Source organism: Asterias rubens, chromosome 6 (assembly GCF_902459465.1).
Source record: "Asterias rubens chromosome 6, eAstRub1.3, whole genome shotgun sequence".
Taxonomy (NCBI): Eukaryota; Metazoa; Echinodermata; class Asteroidea; order Forcipulatida; family Asteriidae; genus Asterias; species Asterias rubens.
This window is the reverse complement of record NC_047067.1, coordinates 1209203-1226360: the sequence shown is the minus strand read 5'-3', so window position 1 is coordinate 1226360 and position 17158 is coordinate 1209203. Positions and strand designations below refer to the sequence as shown.

At 39.5% G+C, this 17158-nt stretch overlaps 2 protein-coding genes across 3 annotated transcripts in view; one reads left to right on the top strand and one right to left on the bottom strand.

Annotated features, from left to right (window-relative positions):
* Nucleotides 1-322: 322 nt before the first annotated feature.
* LOC117291944 (zinc finger protein Pegasus-like) lies at nucleotides 323-6602 on the bottom strand. The gene is made up of 4 exons (XM_033773965.1): nucleotides 6171-6602; nucleotides 5219-5456; nucleotides 3478-3565; nucleotides 323-2785 (listed from the first exon to the last, which is right to left on the bottom strand). Exons 2-4 carry the CDS (start codon nucleotides 5386-5388, stop codon nucleotides 1367-1369), a joined length of 1677 nt encoding a protein of 558 aa, XP_033629856.1. The 5' UTR covers nucleotides 5389-5456; nucleotides 6171-6602; the 3' UTR covers nucleotides 323-1366.
* Nucleotides 6603-6703: 101 nt separating this feature from the next.
* Nucleotides 6704-17158, top strand: part of LOC117291616 — a 51437-nt gene continuing 40982 nt past the window's right edge. For both annotated transcript variants that reach the window (XM_033773439.1, XM_033773438.1), the window contains exon 1: nucleotides 6704-7262. In XM_033773439.1, coding sequence (XP_033629330.1) covers nucleotides 7159-7262 — 104 coding nt within the window. In that variant the 5' untranslated portion in view covers nucleotides 6704-7158. The remainder of the gene's footprint in view (nucleotides 7263-17158) is intronic.

The following is a 17158-nucleotide window of genomic DNA, read 5'->3' as shown; positions in this document are numbered from 1 at the left end:
CTGGCTGGACCAGAATTTTAATCATTGTCTATATTGTATTTTGCTTGTTGTAAAGTTTTTGTGCTGTTGAGTGTTGTGTTTATTTAAATTTTGCTGTTTTTCTATTTTTAATATTTATTAATGTTTTTATAAACATTATTTTTATAGTAATAAAATTTTAAAATTTTAATGTGTATGTAGTTGCTGGGCACCTGTGAAAAACAGTGTCTCACTGAGAGGTTTCCCCAGGGTAAAGAAGAAATAAATAATAAATAAAATAAACAGAAACAGGTTACCAGCCAAAATTACATTGTTTTTAGATTGTTGCAACTGGTGCCCCTTTTCAATTTTCGCTTAGCAAAGAAATTTGCTAAGCAGTATTTTCTGCTTAACAGCTTTATGAAATTGGGCTCTGATTTAACTTTCACGGGAGTTACCAAGAAATTGGCCAGGCAGTCGAAATTGGCCACGCAGTCGAAAGTGACGTTGAAGTGTAAAGACAATAACTGACTGTTGTATAAAGACATGGTACACAATAATAAGTGACAATGTGATACGTGTAGCTCATTGATTATAAAGTTCATGTACCAACCCTCCAGCAAAACATCTACATCTGACACAATTTCAAAGTTACTACACTCAAAGCAAACTACACTACACAACACGTTTATCACCAAGAACAAAAACCTGTTTAAACATCAACTGTTAACCCCCCCCCCCCTCCTCAGCCCCAATTAAATGAGACCAAATTGGTTAGTTGTTAAGTAGACGACTGAATCTTTCATACTCCTCCCCACAATAAAAGCAAAAACACAAAAAAAATATATATAAACAAAAAACAATGTGTAAGATATCTTTTGAAGACTGTGTCATTCACAGGGTTGGTAGGCCCTGTCCTTTTTGTAACTAAATCTAAATTTATAAAAACATCTGCACAAATATTAAACTTTACCTTCTACCCATAGAGTTATACTATATAAGAACTAGAGGGCGCACTGGTGATGCCTCTTGCACAAATGCGACGGAGACACCCGCACGTACACATGTACGCGCGTTGTATACATGTATGAAGTACACGTTGGAGTTTGTGTTTATTGAACGCTACGGGATGCTGTTTTGTCAACAAAATGGCCGCACAAACAACACTGTGAGATGCTGTTTTGTCAACTTAGAAAATGGCCGCATGCGCGCATGCCATGGCGTGTTTAGGCCAGTGCGCTATCTAGTTCTTATAAAAGACTCTATGCTTTTACCCTACTGCACATGTAACATACATTTAGATTTTTTATGTTTTATCAATGGCAACTGTGGCTTTGAATTGCTAAAAAATTTGCTTATAAAATGAACAGCTTGTTTAAAAATATAAATAAGCACATTAATGTTAACTTTAGGAACAATTGTGCAAATGTGAGGCGAATTCATATTTATTGCCACAATCCTTCCCGCAGAAATTACACTCAAACGGAGAGTGAAATCCGTGAGCTCCACGATGTATCGTAAAAAGCACGTTATCGGGAAAGGTGATGTTACAATGGGCACAGCAGTATCTGGACTGATTTATGGTGGTACCACCCCTATTCAAGGATAATGGAATTGTCTGAGTTGATGTGGATGCAATATTACTGTTTGTTGTGGTGGGTGACGGCATATCAAACATGGGTGTGTCCTCTCTTGATTGTCCCACACTGCCATCATGGCTCGCTGCTCTGCCATGAATCTGACTCGGAGCAGTGTTTGAAAACGCACTTTCTGTTGTTGAATCTGAGCCGAGTCGTTGAGATACCGCATCACCACCAGCCCTAGGATCTCTGTCTGATACTGGAAGCCAACTCTCCTGTAGCGTTGGTGAGGAAAGCTGTACTTCTTGTTCCTGTTTCACTGGTATGGGTGCTGCAAAGTTATTCTGCGAGATTGCTACAGGCACTGGAGATGTATCCAACATCATTGCTTGGTTCGTGGTGAAAGAGTAAGCTGCAGTGCTAGAGCTTGTGATGTTGTCCTGATGAGGGCTTTCTTCTAGCGATTGTAAGTTCTCCTCACAAGACTCAATATGATCTAAGATGGCAGTGTCGGAGTGGTTGGCTACCATGTGGCTCATAAAACTGTCCTCAGTTGTGAATGTCATTAGGCATTGATTACACATGAAGATGTGATTTTCAGCTTGCTGTAGCTGGGGACAATTTTGCTTCCCTTCATCGCTCAAAGTCACGACTTCGTCTTCGTTTTCGATTTCAATTACCTCCGAAGAATCATCTAGAGGTTTGATTATGGAGCTACCTGCCACAAGACTGCGATCAGAGAAGTCATTCTGGCTGGCTTGCCTATTCGCTTTCTTCTCTTGCCTTGAGTAGGGTCTTCTGGCATTCATATTTGATGTCCAACTGGAATGTGTCATTGCTGTAGAGCTTGCTATTCCTTGCGACGCAAGAGACTGTTCGGGTCTCTGCATCATCAGGGTGGGGACAGTGTTTAGGGTAAACTCATTGTGTTTGGATTTCATTGGTTTATATTGAGAAGCTGGTTGTGATGGAACTGGTGCATTCATTGTGTTTTGCGAGGACAGATGTTGAGGTTGTGACAACTTGCCGAGGCTGTATGCCATGTTGTCGACTTGACCCGTTGAATACCCACTACCACCTGAAAACATACCGCCTGGAGCGTAGTTTGGATTCAGGTAGGGGGTTATGTCTGTTATCTCAGATATCTGGTGGATTTTTAGGAGGTGGAAGGTGAGTTGTCCCTCTCGTTGGCAGTGGAAGTTATTGCATTTGAAACATCGATACTGGCAGCGGTCTTTGTGCTTGATCTGCAAATAAAAAATAAACGGGAGACATTTTTATATTCTTTATTTCTGAAACTAGACTGACTTTTGGCTAGTTGGGTGCTTCATGTGAATTGATTCTGTTCAGCAGAGTGTGGGTTCGGGAGTTCAAGAGACACTTGTGTCCCTGAGCAAGACACGTAACTTATGCTCCTCTCCACCCAGGGGTAAATGGGCACCTGTGAGGGCAGTTAATTGTGGGACCTCAAAATTCAATATAATTCTGATGAGGTTTTTAAATCAAATTAAAATGTTTTAGAGGAAAATTACTTCTTTGCGAAAAACTTGTTTACTTCCGAGGGAGCCGTTTCTCACAATGTTTTAGACTATCACGAGCTCTCCACTGCTTGTTTACCAAGTAAGTTTTTATGCCAACAATTATTTTGAGTACTTACCAATAGTGTCAAGTGGCTTTGAACTTTTGTTTTGACCTTAAATTACCCCCTTGCACTTACATCACACACATTGTTGTAGCTAGACCAATTTTAGTGGTGGGCAAATAAGCTATGTAAGAAATAGGGACACAAGTGTCACAACTGGGACAACCCGCACTCTGTTGAACAGAAGCACCAGAGCTTGAGTTCAGTGCTGTTATCCGCTTGGCCCAACACCCTGGCCATGTCCCAATTTATGACACACAACATACTTCATGCTATTTGCAACAGAAATAACCTCACCTGAACATGCTGTCGAAGTGTACTACTCTGAACACAGCAATACGGACAGTACTGGCACTTGTGAGGCCTCTGAAATGTATGCATACGCCTGTCGAAAAAACATTGATGGTAGAGACAATGAGATTCAAATTACCCAAGAGGAGATGACCAGAGTATACTGGCGGAAATGTAAAGTTGAAACTGGCTCTTTTCAGAGCAACTGCTACTCAAACAAGATTCCGCAAACCTACCCTTATTATCTCTTCCCACCATGCATAGGAAATAATCAACTAAAGTTTGACTTGAGTCAGTGTCTTGGACTGAAGTCAAACTCAAATTGTCAATTTCATTGACTTGTGACTTGACTTGCCCTAGGGAAAAATGACTTGGGAGTTAAGAATTGACCTAAATAACTTTGATTTTACTACAATGCATTTATAATTGCTTAAAGTAAATGTGGTAAAATCAAGTCTTCGGCACCGATACCAAAGCCGATGATAAAAAAAAAACGTAAACGGCAACTTATCATGGCTGAATGTAAATAACACAGTTAGTTAGTACATTATGTATTGCATGATCCGCTATGAAAGGGGGGAAATATAAAAGTCACACCATATTTACAGCCACATATTGACTACCTGTAGACGTCACACATCTGTGTGTCAAGATGCACAATAAGATATGAAAAGCATCCAACTTCAAGTGCTTCTTCAACAAGGTATTGTAGGGCTACATTTGTTAAGTATAAGACCAATTCTGAGCATGATGTAATCATATGTTTACAAGATGCTGTGGTGCATTATGCAGCCAATCACACCAGGAACACTGGAGCGAACCCCTTCTCTTTCCCATGGTTCCTTTACGTCAGTACACAACACATGGGACCAACGGCTTTACGTCCCATCCGAAGGACGAAACAATAACGGTTAAAGGCAGTGGACACTATTGGTAATTACTCAAAATAATTATTAGCACGAAACCTTACTTGGTAACGAGTAATGGGGGGGGGGAGGTTGATGGTATAAAACATTGTGAGAAACGTCTCCCTCTTAAGTGCCATAGTTTTCGAGAAAGAAGTAATTTTCCAAGAATTTGATTTCGAGACCTCAAGTTTAGATTTTGAGGTCTCGAAATCATTCATCAGAAAGCAACACCTTCGTGCGACAATGGTGTTTTTTCTTTCATTATTATCTAGCAACTTCGACGACCGATTGAGCTCAAATTTTCACAGGTTTATTATTTTTTGCATATGTTGAGATACACCAACTGTGAAGGCTAGTCTTTGACAATTATCAATAGTGTCCACTGCCTTTAAGTGTCTTGCACAAGTGTCATGACTGGGACTCAAACCCACACTCTGCTTTACAGAAACACCAGAGCTTGAGTCCACTGTCCTTTTCCGCTCAGCCTTGACACATCATGCTTACCATAAATTGTATGCACAATTTGACTAAAAAGAGCTTGGTAGAGGGTAGTCACGTGTGACATCTGTGCAAAGGATCAACTTAAGATAACTTTTGATATAAATTTAACATCGTTGCGATACCCGCTGCCAAAACATAGGATTCGAACTGCCTCTAGCTACCGGGCAACCTTGGTAGTCTAGTTGGTAAGACACTGCTCTAGAATTGCAAGGGTCGTGGGTTCGAATCCCACCGAGTAACATGCCTGTGATATTTTTTCACAGGACTCGGGAAAGTACTGAGTATACAGTGCTAACACACATCGGTGTATGGGTAAAAACCAAAATTAAAATACATACTGCTCGTGCACTTTACAGTTACTACGTGACTGTGTACTGTAGGTGCAGTAGCGACATTTAAACGGTTTGTCCTCGCTGTGGTTTCTGATGTGATTTTTCAGCAGTGCTAGACGCTTGGCTGTAAATGAGCAGTTTGGAAAGCTGCACTTGAACCTTGGGAAGGTCGACATTGTGAGATGGGATGTTGAGCACACTGAAGGTTGAGCACACTGAATGAGCAGTCATTTTAAACACTCATCTGAAAATCAAACAAAACAAAATAGTAACTAATAAAGAGAAGGCTTTGAATTTGATGTGATTGTTTTTAGGGTCATGGTAGATAGGTTTTTGTCAACGTAATGCCGATTTATAAAGGAAAGAATTCAGTGTCTACTTGCTTAGAAAACAAATTAAAGGGTATTTGCACACCTTCCAAAGTTTGCACCATACATCATCATCTGCATCTGCATCTGTTAGCTACTGCACAAACGCCTGGTGTGGCTATCCCGTACAGAACTTCAGTCTAACAAAAGCATTCATACGTTTTTTACTATAAACATTTTTTTTTAAATAAATCATTTTATAAAAAACTGAGATTAATTTTTGATTTATAATAACAGACCCAGTGACTGGTGCACTAGATTCCTTTTTTTTCTCGAAATTTTTACATTATCGGTCAGCTCAATGACCGATTATATATGTCCAAATAAAAAAAAGGAATCTAGATGACCGATATTCGATAATGTTAAAATTTCGAAACAAGGAATGTAGCCCCCAGTCACTGGGTCTAATAAATATATGATTTGTTGTTGTTGTTGTTGAACTTTGTATTGTTTTGATTAGGGGTGTTGATGTTTATTTTTTATAAAAAATAGGCCTAAATCATGCTGCTGCTGTCAAATGATAATAAAAAAATTACAAGTATGAAGTTAGGCCAACATCAACATAGGCTACAGTTCAAGTCTAAAAATACCTTTTAAATCTACACCCTGCTACCACTGTTCCTTGCTCTATGCTGCTACTCTTGCAACGACATTTTGTTTGCCTTTTCGTAAGAAACACATGCTCAAGCCAGCAAACTTGCTTGCTCACATCACGTTTTTGTTTGTTGACAAAAACAGTACCATGGTACAACTACTCAATTCATTGATGAGAACAGCTACGGCTCAGCAGTCCCAATGATGGCAATGCCAGTACCCGGTTGAACTTTCAGCGTGCACGTCCACACATGTCCAGCACTCGGGGTGAAAGATACTTTCTTCAACAGCTATGCACAACAACAACAAGTTCAAACATTGTGCAAAAAAACAACGAATGAGCTTAAATTCGCCGATGTAGGCCAATAACTCGCGCAAAAGAAATTGACCTTTTCTCGTGACCTCGTCCTACATTTTGTTTAACTTTACTAACGTACTGGTAGCCTGTCACGTACGTCATCACTCGTTTATTACGTATTTTACTATTACGGTCGGGTACCCGTATTGATAATCTGAATGGCCACCACCTCGAACCATGCAATCATGCAATGCCTTAGCAAGCTTTCAACTCAACACTTCCGGCCTGTTTTCCATTCACTTTCAACATGAGTGTGGGTCAAATTTCCTTCTGATAATCGAGCACCGGGTTATCCAGAAATAGCAGCCCAGTGGAGCTTCGTTTTCCGGGAAGAGCAGAAGGTTGGTTGCGAGTGTGTCGGTGAATCACAGTTTCTCATGATCGTTGCTGAACGTTTTGAGAATTGTCACCATATCCACATTTAATACACACGCACACGTTATTCGTGTCGTTTACTTAGTTATTGTATCTTTTTGAGTCATGTCGAAATGCAGCATGAGTTACGGATTTTGTTCATTACTGGATTTTCTTGAAGGATAGTTCAACTGCCTTTACAAACAACTGACTAATTTTTAGCCTTCTCCAAATGGCATACCGTGCGGTCATGTTGTGGGCTGTTCAGGAAAATGGCTGCTGCCAGACAGCAACTTCTGCTTGGTGAAGACACGCAACAACATTCAAACAGGATACAGGAAGACGATATCAAGCAGATTGAGAAAAAAGCTTTGTGGTAAGAATGATATTACACTAACGTAACAGTGGACTCTCCGTGGCGCCACCACTTTCACTAAATTTTACAAATCTCGAGTAGACCCAGTGACTGGGGCGCTAGATTCCTTTTTTTTTAATTTTGACATTATCGCCCATCAGTTCATCTTTTTCATACAGTAAAAAACTGGTGGCGCCATACAGAAACATTTCCATAACGGTAAGTTTCGGAAAAGTTTCTGTATGGCGCCACCACTTTTTCATTCGATATGAATTAATATAGTATCTAATTTACCCGATTGATATATCCCTTTTTGTAAAAATGAGTGAAAAAGTGGTGGCGCCATACGGAAAGTTATCCCAAGTTTCTGTTAAAGCGAATGATGAACAGGCCTGGAATTTCATCTTTTAAAAGGGCAAAGTCATTTTCATTTTGCATAGGGCACTATAACTTCCATTTGAAATAGTTTTAAGTCAATGGCGATGTGAAAGTTTTGAAAGGACAATAAGAGGGCCAAGACCAGGGGCAACGGAGGCCATGGTTCTGTGACCTGTGTGTAATTCCAGGAGTGAAATCACTTTATCAAACGGACAGGGTGTTACTGTTATATTCAGTGACTTTTGCTATGTAGCAGCGGGGATCTGTTCACTCTGGAATCGTGAAATTGCAATGCATTGTGTGGGATTTAAGTTTTAAAAAAGATTTGTACTTTTCGTTTGTACGTTCTTTATCGTGAAAGGGTTTTATTTATCACCCAACCAATTTCTAACTTTTTTTTAACTTCAGCTCTCCATCCTCTCCCAATAGACTTTGTATAAAGCGTTTACAAATCATTTTCAAAACGTCATTCTATTCCCACTTCTCCACAGCAGAGAGATTACAGATTATAATAATGTATCAATAATGTAATCTGAAATTATATTTGTAAATCAAGGTCTCAAAAAATACAGGGGGGGCACTATACAATCTGACTGTAAATTGAAGTACATGTACGGTACCTTACCCACACCACAGTGTTGCGTGCACACAAAGTTATGTTTTGCCTGTTGGAACGACTTATGTTCTGAAATTGTCTGTGAGGACAATAGATTGGAACACAGCGCTTGAAAAATCCATTAAATGTACATGTAGGAACAACACAGGTTTTATGGAGATAATCAAATGTTCGCAATGTGATATTTTTTATAAGACGCTATGTAATTTCAGATTTCAGAGAGTGATTAAAAATCACTGAATAAGTTAACATGTCAATGAAATAACTTTGTTAGTGTTTTGTTTGCCAAGTTAAAACTTAGATAATCTGGTTAAATTGATTCTCAAACCAAGCCTTTTTTGCTCTAATTGTAGACAATAATTGGCGGAAATCTCAGAGAGACGGAAGATGGAACATGTTGCCATGGAAATTACTGTTTCATTTATGCAGTATTTATGTTTCTATGTTTTGATTTTTAGAACTTAATTATTTAACTGTAGTGCTTTGTACTTTGAATCACTACAAAGCATCAATGCCAAAAGGTCATGTAGGTTACAGATCTTTGATTTTACATTTTTGTAACAATGTGAAGTAATTTATGTCATTTCCATTTCACACTAAATGAAGAACTTAGGAACTTGGTTTTTTTTTTGCAGGCCTGGAGTTTAAATTTGAAAAAGAGCAGGGCCATTTTCATTTTTCACAATGCACTTCCAAAATTTTAAAGTCAATTAGAAACTTTTGAAGAGGCACCAAGGCCAATACCAGGTAAAACATTTTTTCGAGGGGACAGGCATAATTAATCATCACAATATTATTACAACTCTTGTGCAATGTCCGTTCCAAGTTCAAACACAGCGCCCTCACTGAGGTCAATAGAAGACCCGTTCATCATCAGTTGACAGAACTTATTAACCACATCTGCATATTTCCATTGTTTGACCTTAGCTGCTCTAGATGAAAACATTACACCAAATGTTTAGTATGGAAGGGATCAACAGGTTCCTCATCAGTGATTAGTCAGCGATTAGCCTGGCCTAGTTTCACAAAGCCGTTTACAAGTACCGTAATTTTCGGATTATAAACCGCGCGGCGTATAAACCGCACTTCCTCAAAATATACAAAAAAATATTTAGATGTCGGCGTATATGCCGCGCGGCGTATAAACCGCGATCAAAATAAAAAAAAGACATGAAAAAACTAACCTCAAAACACGGAAGTGAAGTACGCAAACCTGCCGCGTTACGGGTGATTTTTTATCTCACACTATCAGTCCTGAGTTATATTTTGTTTCCATCAACAACCCTTTTCAAGAATTTGCGATTTGATGATCGGTTGTGTTGACCATATGTTTTGTGAACTTCTTTGGCAACAATCTCCGTGAATCAAAGATCGGTCTACAACGCACACCGAGAAATAGTTGAACTTTGCCCTGCATCGCATCGCCCTCTGTTGACAAAAGTTGTTCACGTTTGATTAGACTGGGCCCCGAGCCTCAAAGCGTGGGTCAGACGTTCAAGCTCCCCGTTGTACAATGGGCAGCCGCTCTACTCGATCCGTCCGAAGTCTAGCCAAGATTTTATGAATGGAACTATCACCGGCCAATCAACAACGGCCAATCATCAAACGGCCAATCACCGCATGCGTGAACACATAGGGGCCGTGCTTGTTTGCGGTCCCCTTGTGGCGATGTGCAGTGACAGGCGGGCGGCACATCACTCAGTCTTGTATAGTTGGCCGCAGCGTGGAGTTGCGTCGTAATTAAAGTGGAAATGTATTAAAGTTTACACTATTGATCGTAATTGAAATGATCTATTATAGGATAGCATTCTTTTTGGGTTTTTTTTTTTTTGGTTGGCCGGTGTTTCTCCCTCCCTTTTATTGTAGTCCCACAACGAGGATCCACACAACAGATTATTGCAACGACGGACGGGCGGATGGACGTAGCGTGTGTGTATGCAGTAATGTTTCATCCGGCGTGCACATTAAGCACATGTACACACATGCGAGTTCGTAAAGCTAGCAATCTGTTAATTGCGCTGCTCAATCTCGAGATTGCACAACAGATGTTGGCTGCACCGTACTGAGCGATGTTCGCCGACGGGTTGCGCTACGCCCTCGCATTTGCGCCGCCTGGAAATAAAATTCCCAATGTTACTGGACTCAACAATCAGGGCAGGTTGGAAACGTTTTGTTTGATCCCCCGGAGCGGCATAGCTCTTTGCGTACGTCCATTCACCATTCTGCTGTTGCGGTGTGCGTGGTTGAGCTGAAGAAACCGCTGGCTGACACGAGTGTAGCGGATGTCTGACGTCAGTATATAAAGATCGTGGGAAAAATAGACAGGGGACGAGTCTATTTCGCTGAGACACGAGTATAGCTTGAATGTCTGACGCCAGCATGTAGAGATCGCTAGGATAAATAGACGGGCACCAGTCTAGTCTAACCCGAGTTGCGCTGAGCGGGGGGAGCTAGCTAGCTGAGGGCGGCTGTTAAACGTTTTACAAAGGAAACATGGAATACAATTGTGGTGGGATTTTCAACAGGTTTTTGTCATCACACAGGCAGGTTTTTGTTCTCGTTTAAGAAAAAAAAAACATTATTTAGAATATTTTACAAACGATCTTTCTTTTTAAAAATGCCGTTTTTCTCTTAAATATTTATACGTCGGCTTACAAGCCGCCCGGAGAATAAACCGCAGGAGTTCAAAAAAATGTCAAAATCAACATATAAACCGCGGTTTATAATCCGAAAATTACGGTAAGTAGACGATTGTGCTTAGCAAATTTCTTGGCTTGAAGCAAAAAAGGACCGAGGTATCGGTCACAGCAATGGTAACTGTACAGTGTTCTGGCTTGTATCCTATTTTTTGCTAAGAACAAGTTTTTGGTGCTTCGCAAGTTTTTGTGTTTACAGGCTTTGTGAAATTGGGCCCAGGCCACTTAGCCTGCCGTTTTCACCAGTTCATCAGCTTTTTTATTAGTCTATATTTTAAGGGAGGCTTTTCAGAACTTCAGATAGAAAAATTAATATGCTGCTGATCTACTTGTCTAGCACGATCACTGTTCCCAGAAGCTTCTTGAAATCTGTAACTCCAGGGGTTACTAATGCCATCCCAGACCTGTAGTTACATGCAGCCCACAGATGCCAGTGGCCTTTGTTGCCCCTGGAATCGGCTATGTCTTGGCCCTGGTGCCCCTTCAAAGTTTCCCATAGTTGCATTGGATCGGTCGAGTTGGTCCATAAAAAGCGTTGGTAACCGTTTGTTCTAAAATGCATGGGTAGAAAGATGTTGTAAAAGTAGAATACAATGATCCACAAAAACATGCCTCGAAATTTTACGGTTTTCCTATTACCTCGTTGACTAACACGGTCGGCCATTTATGGGAGTCAAATTTTTTACTCCCATAAATGGCCGACCTTGTTAGTTCGCAAAGTAAAAGTAAAACCACGCAATTTCGAGGCATATTTGCGTGGATCATTGTATTCTACTTTTAAAACATCTTTCTAACCTTTTGCATTTTATAAAAACGGTTACAAACGATTTTTATGGACCAACTTGTCCGATCCAAGGCAACGTGTTCCTTTAAGATTTCCCAATGGAAGTGCCCTTTTCAAAATGAAAATGGCCTTGCCCTTTCAACATGTTCAAAGATGAAAATCCAGGCCTGCATTTTCTTGGTATACATTTACCATGTTTTGTTGGAACTTTTGGGGGGAGAGGGGCTCCCATCAGGGGAGAAAGGGGGGGGGGGGGCATTGTACCCCCATCTCCCACTCTGTCACTTCCATGTGGAGTACAGCTTATTTCCAGGGCTGTCCTGCAGTGAAAGTGGGACGCACACATGTACAAACCTGACCAGTACTTACAGAAAGGAAACCAACACTTCCAGTTCAATACTCAAAACACATGAAACACAATGATAGCTTTCCGGTGACAGGGGAAAACAAAAGCTGTCTGATCCTTTGTTTGTTTGGTAGTTTTGGTGATGACGCAAAATCTACGCTTGTTTCACAACTGCATGACGTCTGTTGGAAGTGCAAAGAGTTTCCTGTTTTTCACCGAATTCTCAGCGACTGGGCCAAACCCAGCCTTTTGATATGGGTTGTGCGTGGTGTCTGTAACAGGGGGTGTGTCGTGCATCTTTTATGTACTCCACCTTAAAACAAATAATGGAAATATAAATTGTGAATTGCAAGCCCCGTTTCTGAAATGTAGCGAAGACTAAAAAGTATTTGATATGTTTAGCCAGGCCTGATACCTCTCGGAGTCATCAAAGGCGAATGCCTCCATGCCCCCTGGTTATTGCCTTGGTGCCCTTGAAGTGCCCTTTACTAAAAAGAAAATGCCTTGGTGCTCTTACCCTTTCAAAAACGAAGCCTGTAGGCATGTTTAGCTGCAATTTTGCCATCTCTTCTCAGCACATAATTTACTTAGATTTTTGTCAGTAGCAACAGCTCACTACAATGTAATGTTACAACACCTTGCATCAATGCACTCGGTCTGCCATATTTACCATTTTGGGAGTCAAATTGCACAGTGGGAAAGTGGGTCATGCAGCGTTACTAAAAATGTGGGTTACATTGTATGGCGCACCGTTCCAGTGACTCTCAAAACTGCTCAACCCAGATTGTGATAATGATGTCAGGTGAATTTGGTCAATATTTTAATTTGTTCTTTGAACATTGTCCAAGCGGGGATAATGTGAGCATATTTTAACTTGTTCTGACAGTAGCAGGTAGTGTTTGTTTGGATGTGTATGGACATGTACAGTCCTAAAGCCCGGTTCATACTTCCTGCAAATTTTGACGACACATGGCTGTTTTTGCAGCAAATGTTGCAGGAGTTGAGCACAGTTTCAACTGTTGCAAATTATTCACTGCAAATCTGTGACGTCAAGATTTGTTTTGCATTCGCATTGGCAGGAAGCGTACACATAGTGTATGTAAACCGGCCCAAGCAGGCTTTGGTGCAAGTCATTGTATTGAATCTGTAAATTAAAACAAATTCAGATTTAGAACTTAAAGTGCCAAGCTTAAACAACAGTCTGGTGAAATTGTTTGTGAGTGAACTTAGCAAGATGTGTTACCTGCAGAGTTAAATGCAAGTCAAGTGTGCATATTTAGTAGGCCTGGGGTCGATTTCACAAAGAGTTCGGACTCGTTTTATCTCGATTTAGGTACTTAATCTTAAAGGCACCTTGAAATAGATTTGTTTTTTCTTCAAACATTAGAGTACATGTTCATGAACAATAAAATAATTTTTTTGAGTAATTGTTTTTAACAATTTATATGTTTAAAAAAATAAATAAAGTTGTGTTGGGGGTGACTCCGCCTACCCCTTTTGTGACGTCAATCGAGGAAGACTTTGCCTCGATCGAACATACGTACGGGCAATATCGACCAGGTGTATTGCTGCTGGTCAGTTTGCCAAGTTGTCCGGTCCGACGTCTTTTCCAGCGCTGTGCAGCAAACACTTTGAGCCGTCGTGCTTTGAGAATCCGGAATACACTTCATATTTTGACATGAAGAGAAAAGTTCTTTTCTAAAGCATGACGCCATCCCAATAATTTTTCCAGCTAGTGGGGAAGTCGAAGAAGGTACCTGAAAGACGTAACGAACTTAAAGGAGCATTTGCCTAACGTAAACAAATTCAGGTATTGTTTCAACTTTGAGGACATATTTTTAGCTTGCGCCAAGTGTCACTATGTTGTGTTGGCACTGCATCGATTCATCGTGCCTCGATTGACGTCACGAACAGCGCCCTCTCGGGTCGGCCCTTTTTTCAAATTTGTAAATAACATGGAAGCTATTTTTTTTAAACCTTAGTTAATTGTTTATTCATATTCCACACATCAAAACACATAGTGACAAAAGCTTTATTTTGACAAAATACCACTTAAGGTCTGCATGCTACAGTGCAGGTTGAGACTTGTCCTACACGTCCTAAGATTAGTCATTAGTCTTAAGTTAGGAAGAGTTTTGTGAAATAGATGGCAGGGTGATTAGTAAAATTAGTCACGACTTTGACACTAATCTCTCCTGTGACTGCGTAGGTTTATCAAGTAGTTGAAAATTGGTAGTTGTGACTGGCACAACTTTGACACTAGTCGCACTGGTCACTTATACGATGGCCTCATATTTAGTGCACTCTATGATTCTAAACATCCACATGAATTTGAATTATTCAATACCTTGCATTGATTCTAAGAAAACCAAGGAATCCTCAAACGAAACGAAATGGGTTTAGAGAAATGATGCAGAAGTGTTTAATTTAACTAAATGCAATGCAGACATGTGGATTACCCATGACATGTAATCAGTTTCATTGTACATGTAGGGATAAATGTACTGTAATAACAGTTGACAGTTGATCAGCAATCAGGGGTCAACATTAAGTGTTCTTTCATGGTAGGCAGCAGGGTTAGTAACCAAGAATTTTTAGTAGCCCTGAGGAAATTTTGGTGGCCCTAAAAACACATTCGACTTGAGTCACGGCACAAATTGGTCACCAAAAGTATTTCATTTGACATTACCATCAGGACAGTTCACTAGCCCGCTGGGCTATCAAACTTAAAAAATGAGTAGCCCGGCTGTAAATCTGGTAGTCCGCAGCTAGCAGGCTTATGGCATTTTCAACCTCTGAATAATATTCAAATGTAGGCTTGCCCTTTTGTTAAACCAGTATCCCCAAAGATGGGCAAATGATGAAATTGCCTCCATTGCCCCGTGTCATTTTCTTGGTGCTCCATGAAATGTTCCACTAGAACAATGCAATTTCCTAATAGAGGTACTCTTGACCGAAAAGAAAATAGCTTTTGTTGCCTTTGTGTTCCTTGAAGCTTTCAAATAGTAATTCACAATTTCTTCATAAAGGTCTTCTTTACCAAGGAGAAAATGCTTTGATGTCCTTGCCCTTTCAAAAAGTAAGCAACCAGCCTGTAATAGTCTTAAAAAATTCAGGATTAAATTTTAACTCTTTTTTTGCCAAGGTCGTGTACGATGATACATGTATGTGTATTTTATGTATTCCGAAAGTGCAATTATCGTACATGTACAATCTATTTTATAGAAAGTCCGTCAGTCGTAAGACGTGTTATAACAAGAGGGCATTATCACTCAATAAATAATTCTGACTTTGGGTTGACAATATGTTTCACAATTTTATTCTACACAATTTTGCAAATCTAAAAAAAAATAAATGGGCATTAAAGTTCAAAACGCAAAATAAAAAGCAGGCACTGAAATAGTTGAAACACTACTTTTCCAAAGTTCTTTATTGTAAAACTAAATTAAAAATGAAAGATAAAACCGCCAACTACACCAAAGGGAAAGCTCAGGTCATCACGTGAAACTCACTTAACTTGATCAACTTCCTGCTAGATTTGTTATCATTTTGAGGGGGATTTTGAAGTAAAGATTTGTGTGGTCGGCAAACTATTGTTTTAATTTGACCCCAAAGATTATCAATTCTCATAATACATTACATCTGCACTGCACGTAGAGTTGGGAACGAAAGCAGTTTCGGTTTGATTTGCATAACATAATGCAATACGTGACATATGTTCATTGACAGAAAGCAAGAGATAGTAAGATATTTTGTTTTTCGATTTTTTAGGGAGTATATTTTTTTTTAATAGTATACCTCATGACTTACATTTGTAACTGCCCAACAGACTTAAAAGGTACATATTCTCCCATGGATCGGAAACAAGAATAAAACGTGAATGATTTTTTTTTTTTTTTAATGAAATCAAATCTCCTGTTTAAACTCTATTAATATTTATACAAATTTGTTTAAACCAAATACATTGTATACATATACACCTGTAAAGAATTGTTTTATTATTACACTTCTAATTTGTTTACTAGTTGTAATGCACAATTATCCTTAATTCGAATTAAAACTTGGTGTAAGGTTTATTACATGTAGCTTATTTTCCAGAAACCCCATTTGCCAATTATGCCAAATTTGTGCAACCAATAATCGTGGAAAAATCCCTACTTGTGGCAAAATCCCTACTTGTTTACAAATAACCGGAAACAAATTTCAAGTGTTATTCTCAGGTTTCTTTGTTGTTTTTTTTAATTTATTTTCTTATATTTCATGGCAAATTTGTACTTTTGCAACAATAATTAAATGTAATTTGTACACAGAGCCGCAGCTCTCCCTTTTCTGTTGTAAGTTCCCTGAAAGTAAACAAATCTTTCCATGTTCTGATGAACAAAATGTCCTTGATTTTGAAAAATTTATCCAATAAAAGTAATTTTAAATGTCTCCGAGATCGTTGTGCAAAATTGATTGCAAATGTATGCAAATGATGTCGCTTCTTACAATTGTACCATTATTAGTGGGAACTCTCTGTAGTATATATTGTTTGGTAGATTAGAGAAATCAAACTTAGAGTTTGACCCAACCAATAACACTTCAAATTGTGCATTTTACTATGTTCTATAGGTTTATTTAAAGGCTTGACTAAGCAGGTGACCGTAGTAGTCACTTTTAAGCTGGTGTAACCGACCTGATGAAAATTGTGCATTTATTGGGAGGTGACTTTAAAACACAATAACACCCCCAGCCAATTGTGGCTGTTTGCTTGCTCGACTGCAAAACAAGTATAGACCAACGTTGATCCATACACTGGCATTATTCCCTCCTGGCCGACATCTGCATCATTGGCAGGTCTGATTCTCAGAACTGTACCAGGCTCTATTTCACCCATTGACGTAGTGTTATGAAGACCATAGCAGAGTTAATGTGACCATATTAATGCGTAGCCTACAGTGGTTTGGTTCAGTATGAAATAGGGCACTCAAAAAAGGCTTCACTACCTTTTCGGTTTGAACTTCCCATGGCCAGACTGGCTTTTCTGTGCACCCAGTATTAAAGTCGATGTGGAAAGTGGAATGGATAATTATCTGTATTGGGATTCTGTTATTATTG

Excerpts from the sequence above, each read along its gene's own strand:
- LOC117291944 (XM_033773965.1), bottom strand. The coding sequence starts at position 5,388 with ATGTCGACCTTCCCAAGGTTCAAGTGCAGCTTTCCAAACTGCTCATTT. Across the intron at positions 3,566-5,218 it reads AACTGTAAAGTGCACGAGCA|GCGTATGCATACATTTCAGA; the intron begins GTATGTATTTTA and ends TTTTTTCGACAG. Across the intron at positions 2,786-3,477 it reads CACTTCGACAGCATGTTCAG|ATCAAGCACAAAGACCGCTG; the intron begins GTGAGGTTATTT and ends TTTTATTTGCAG.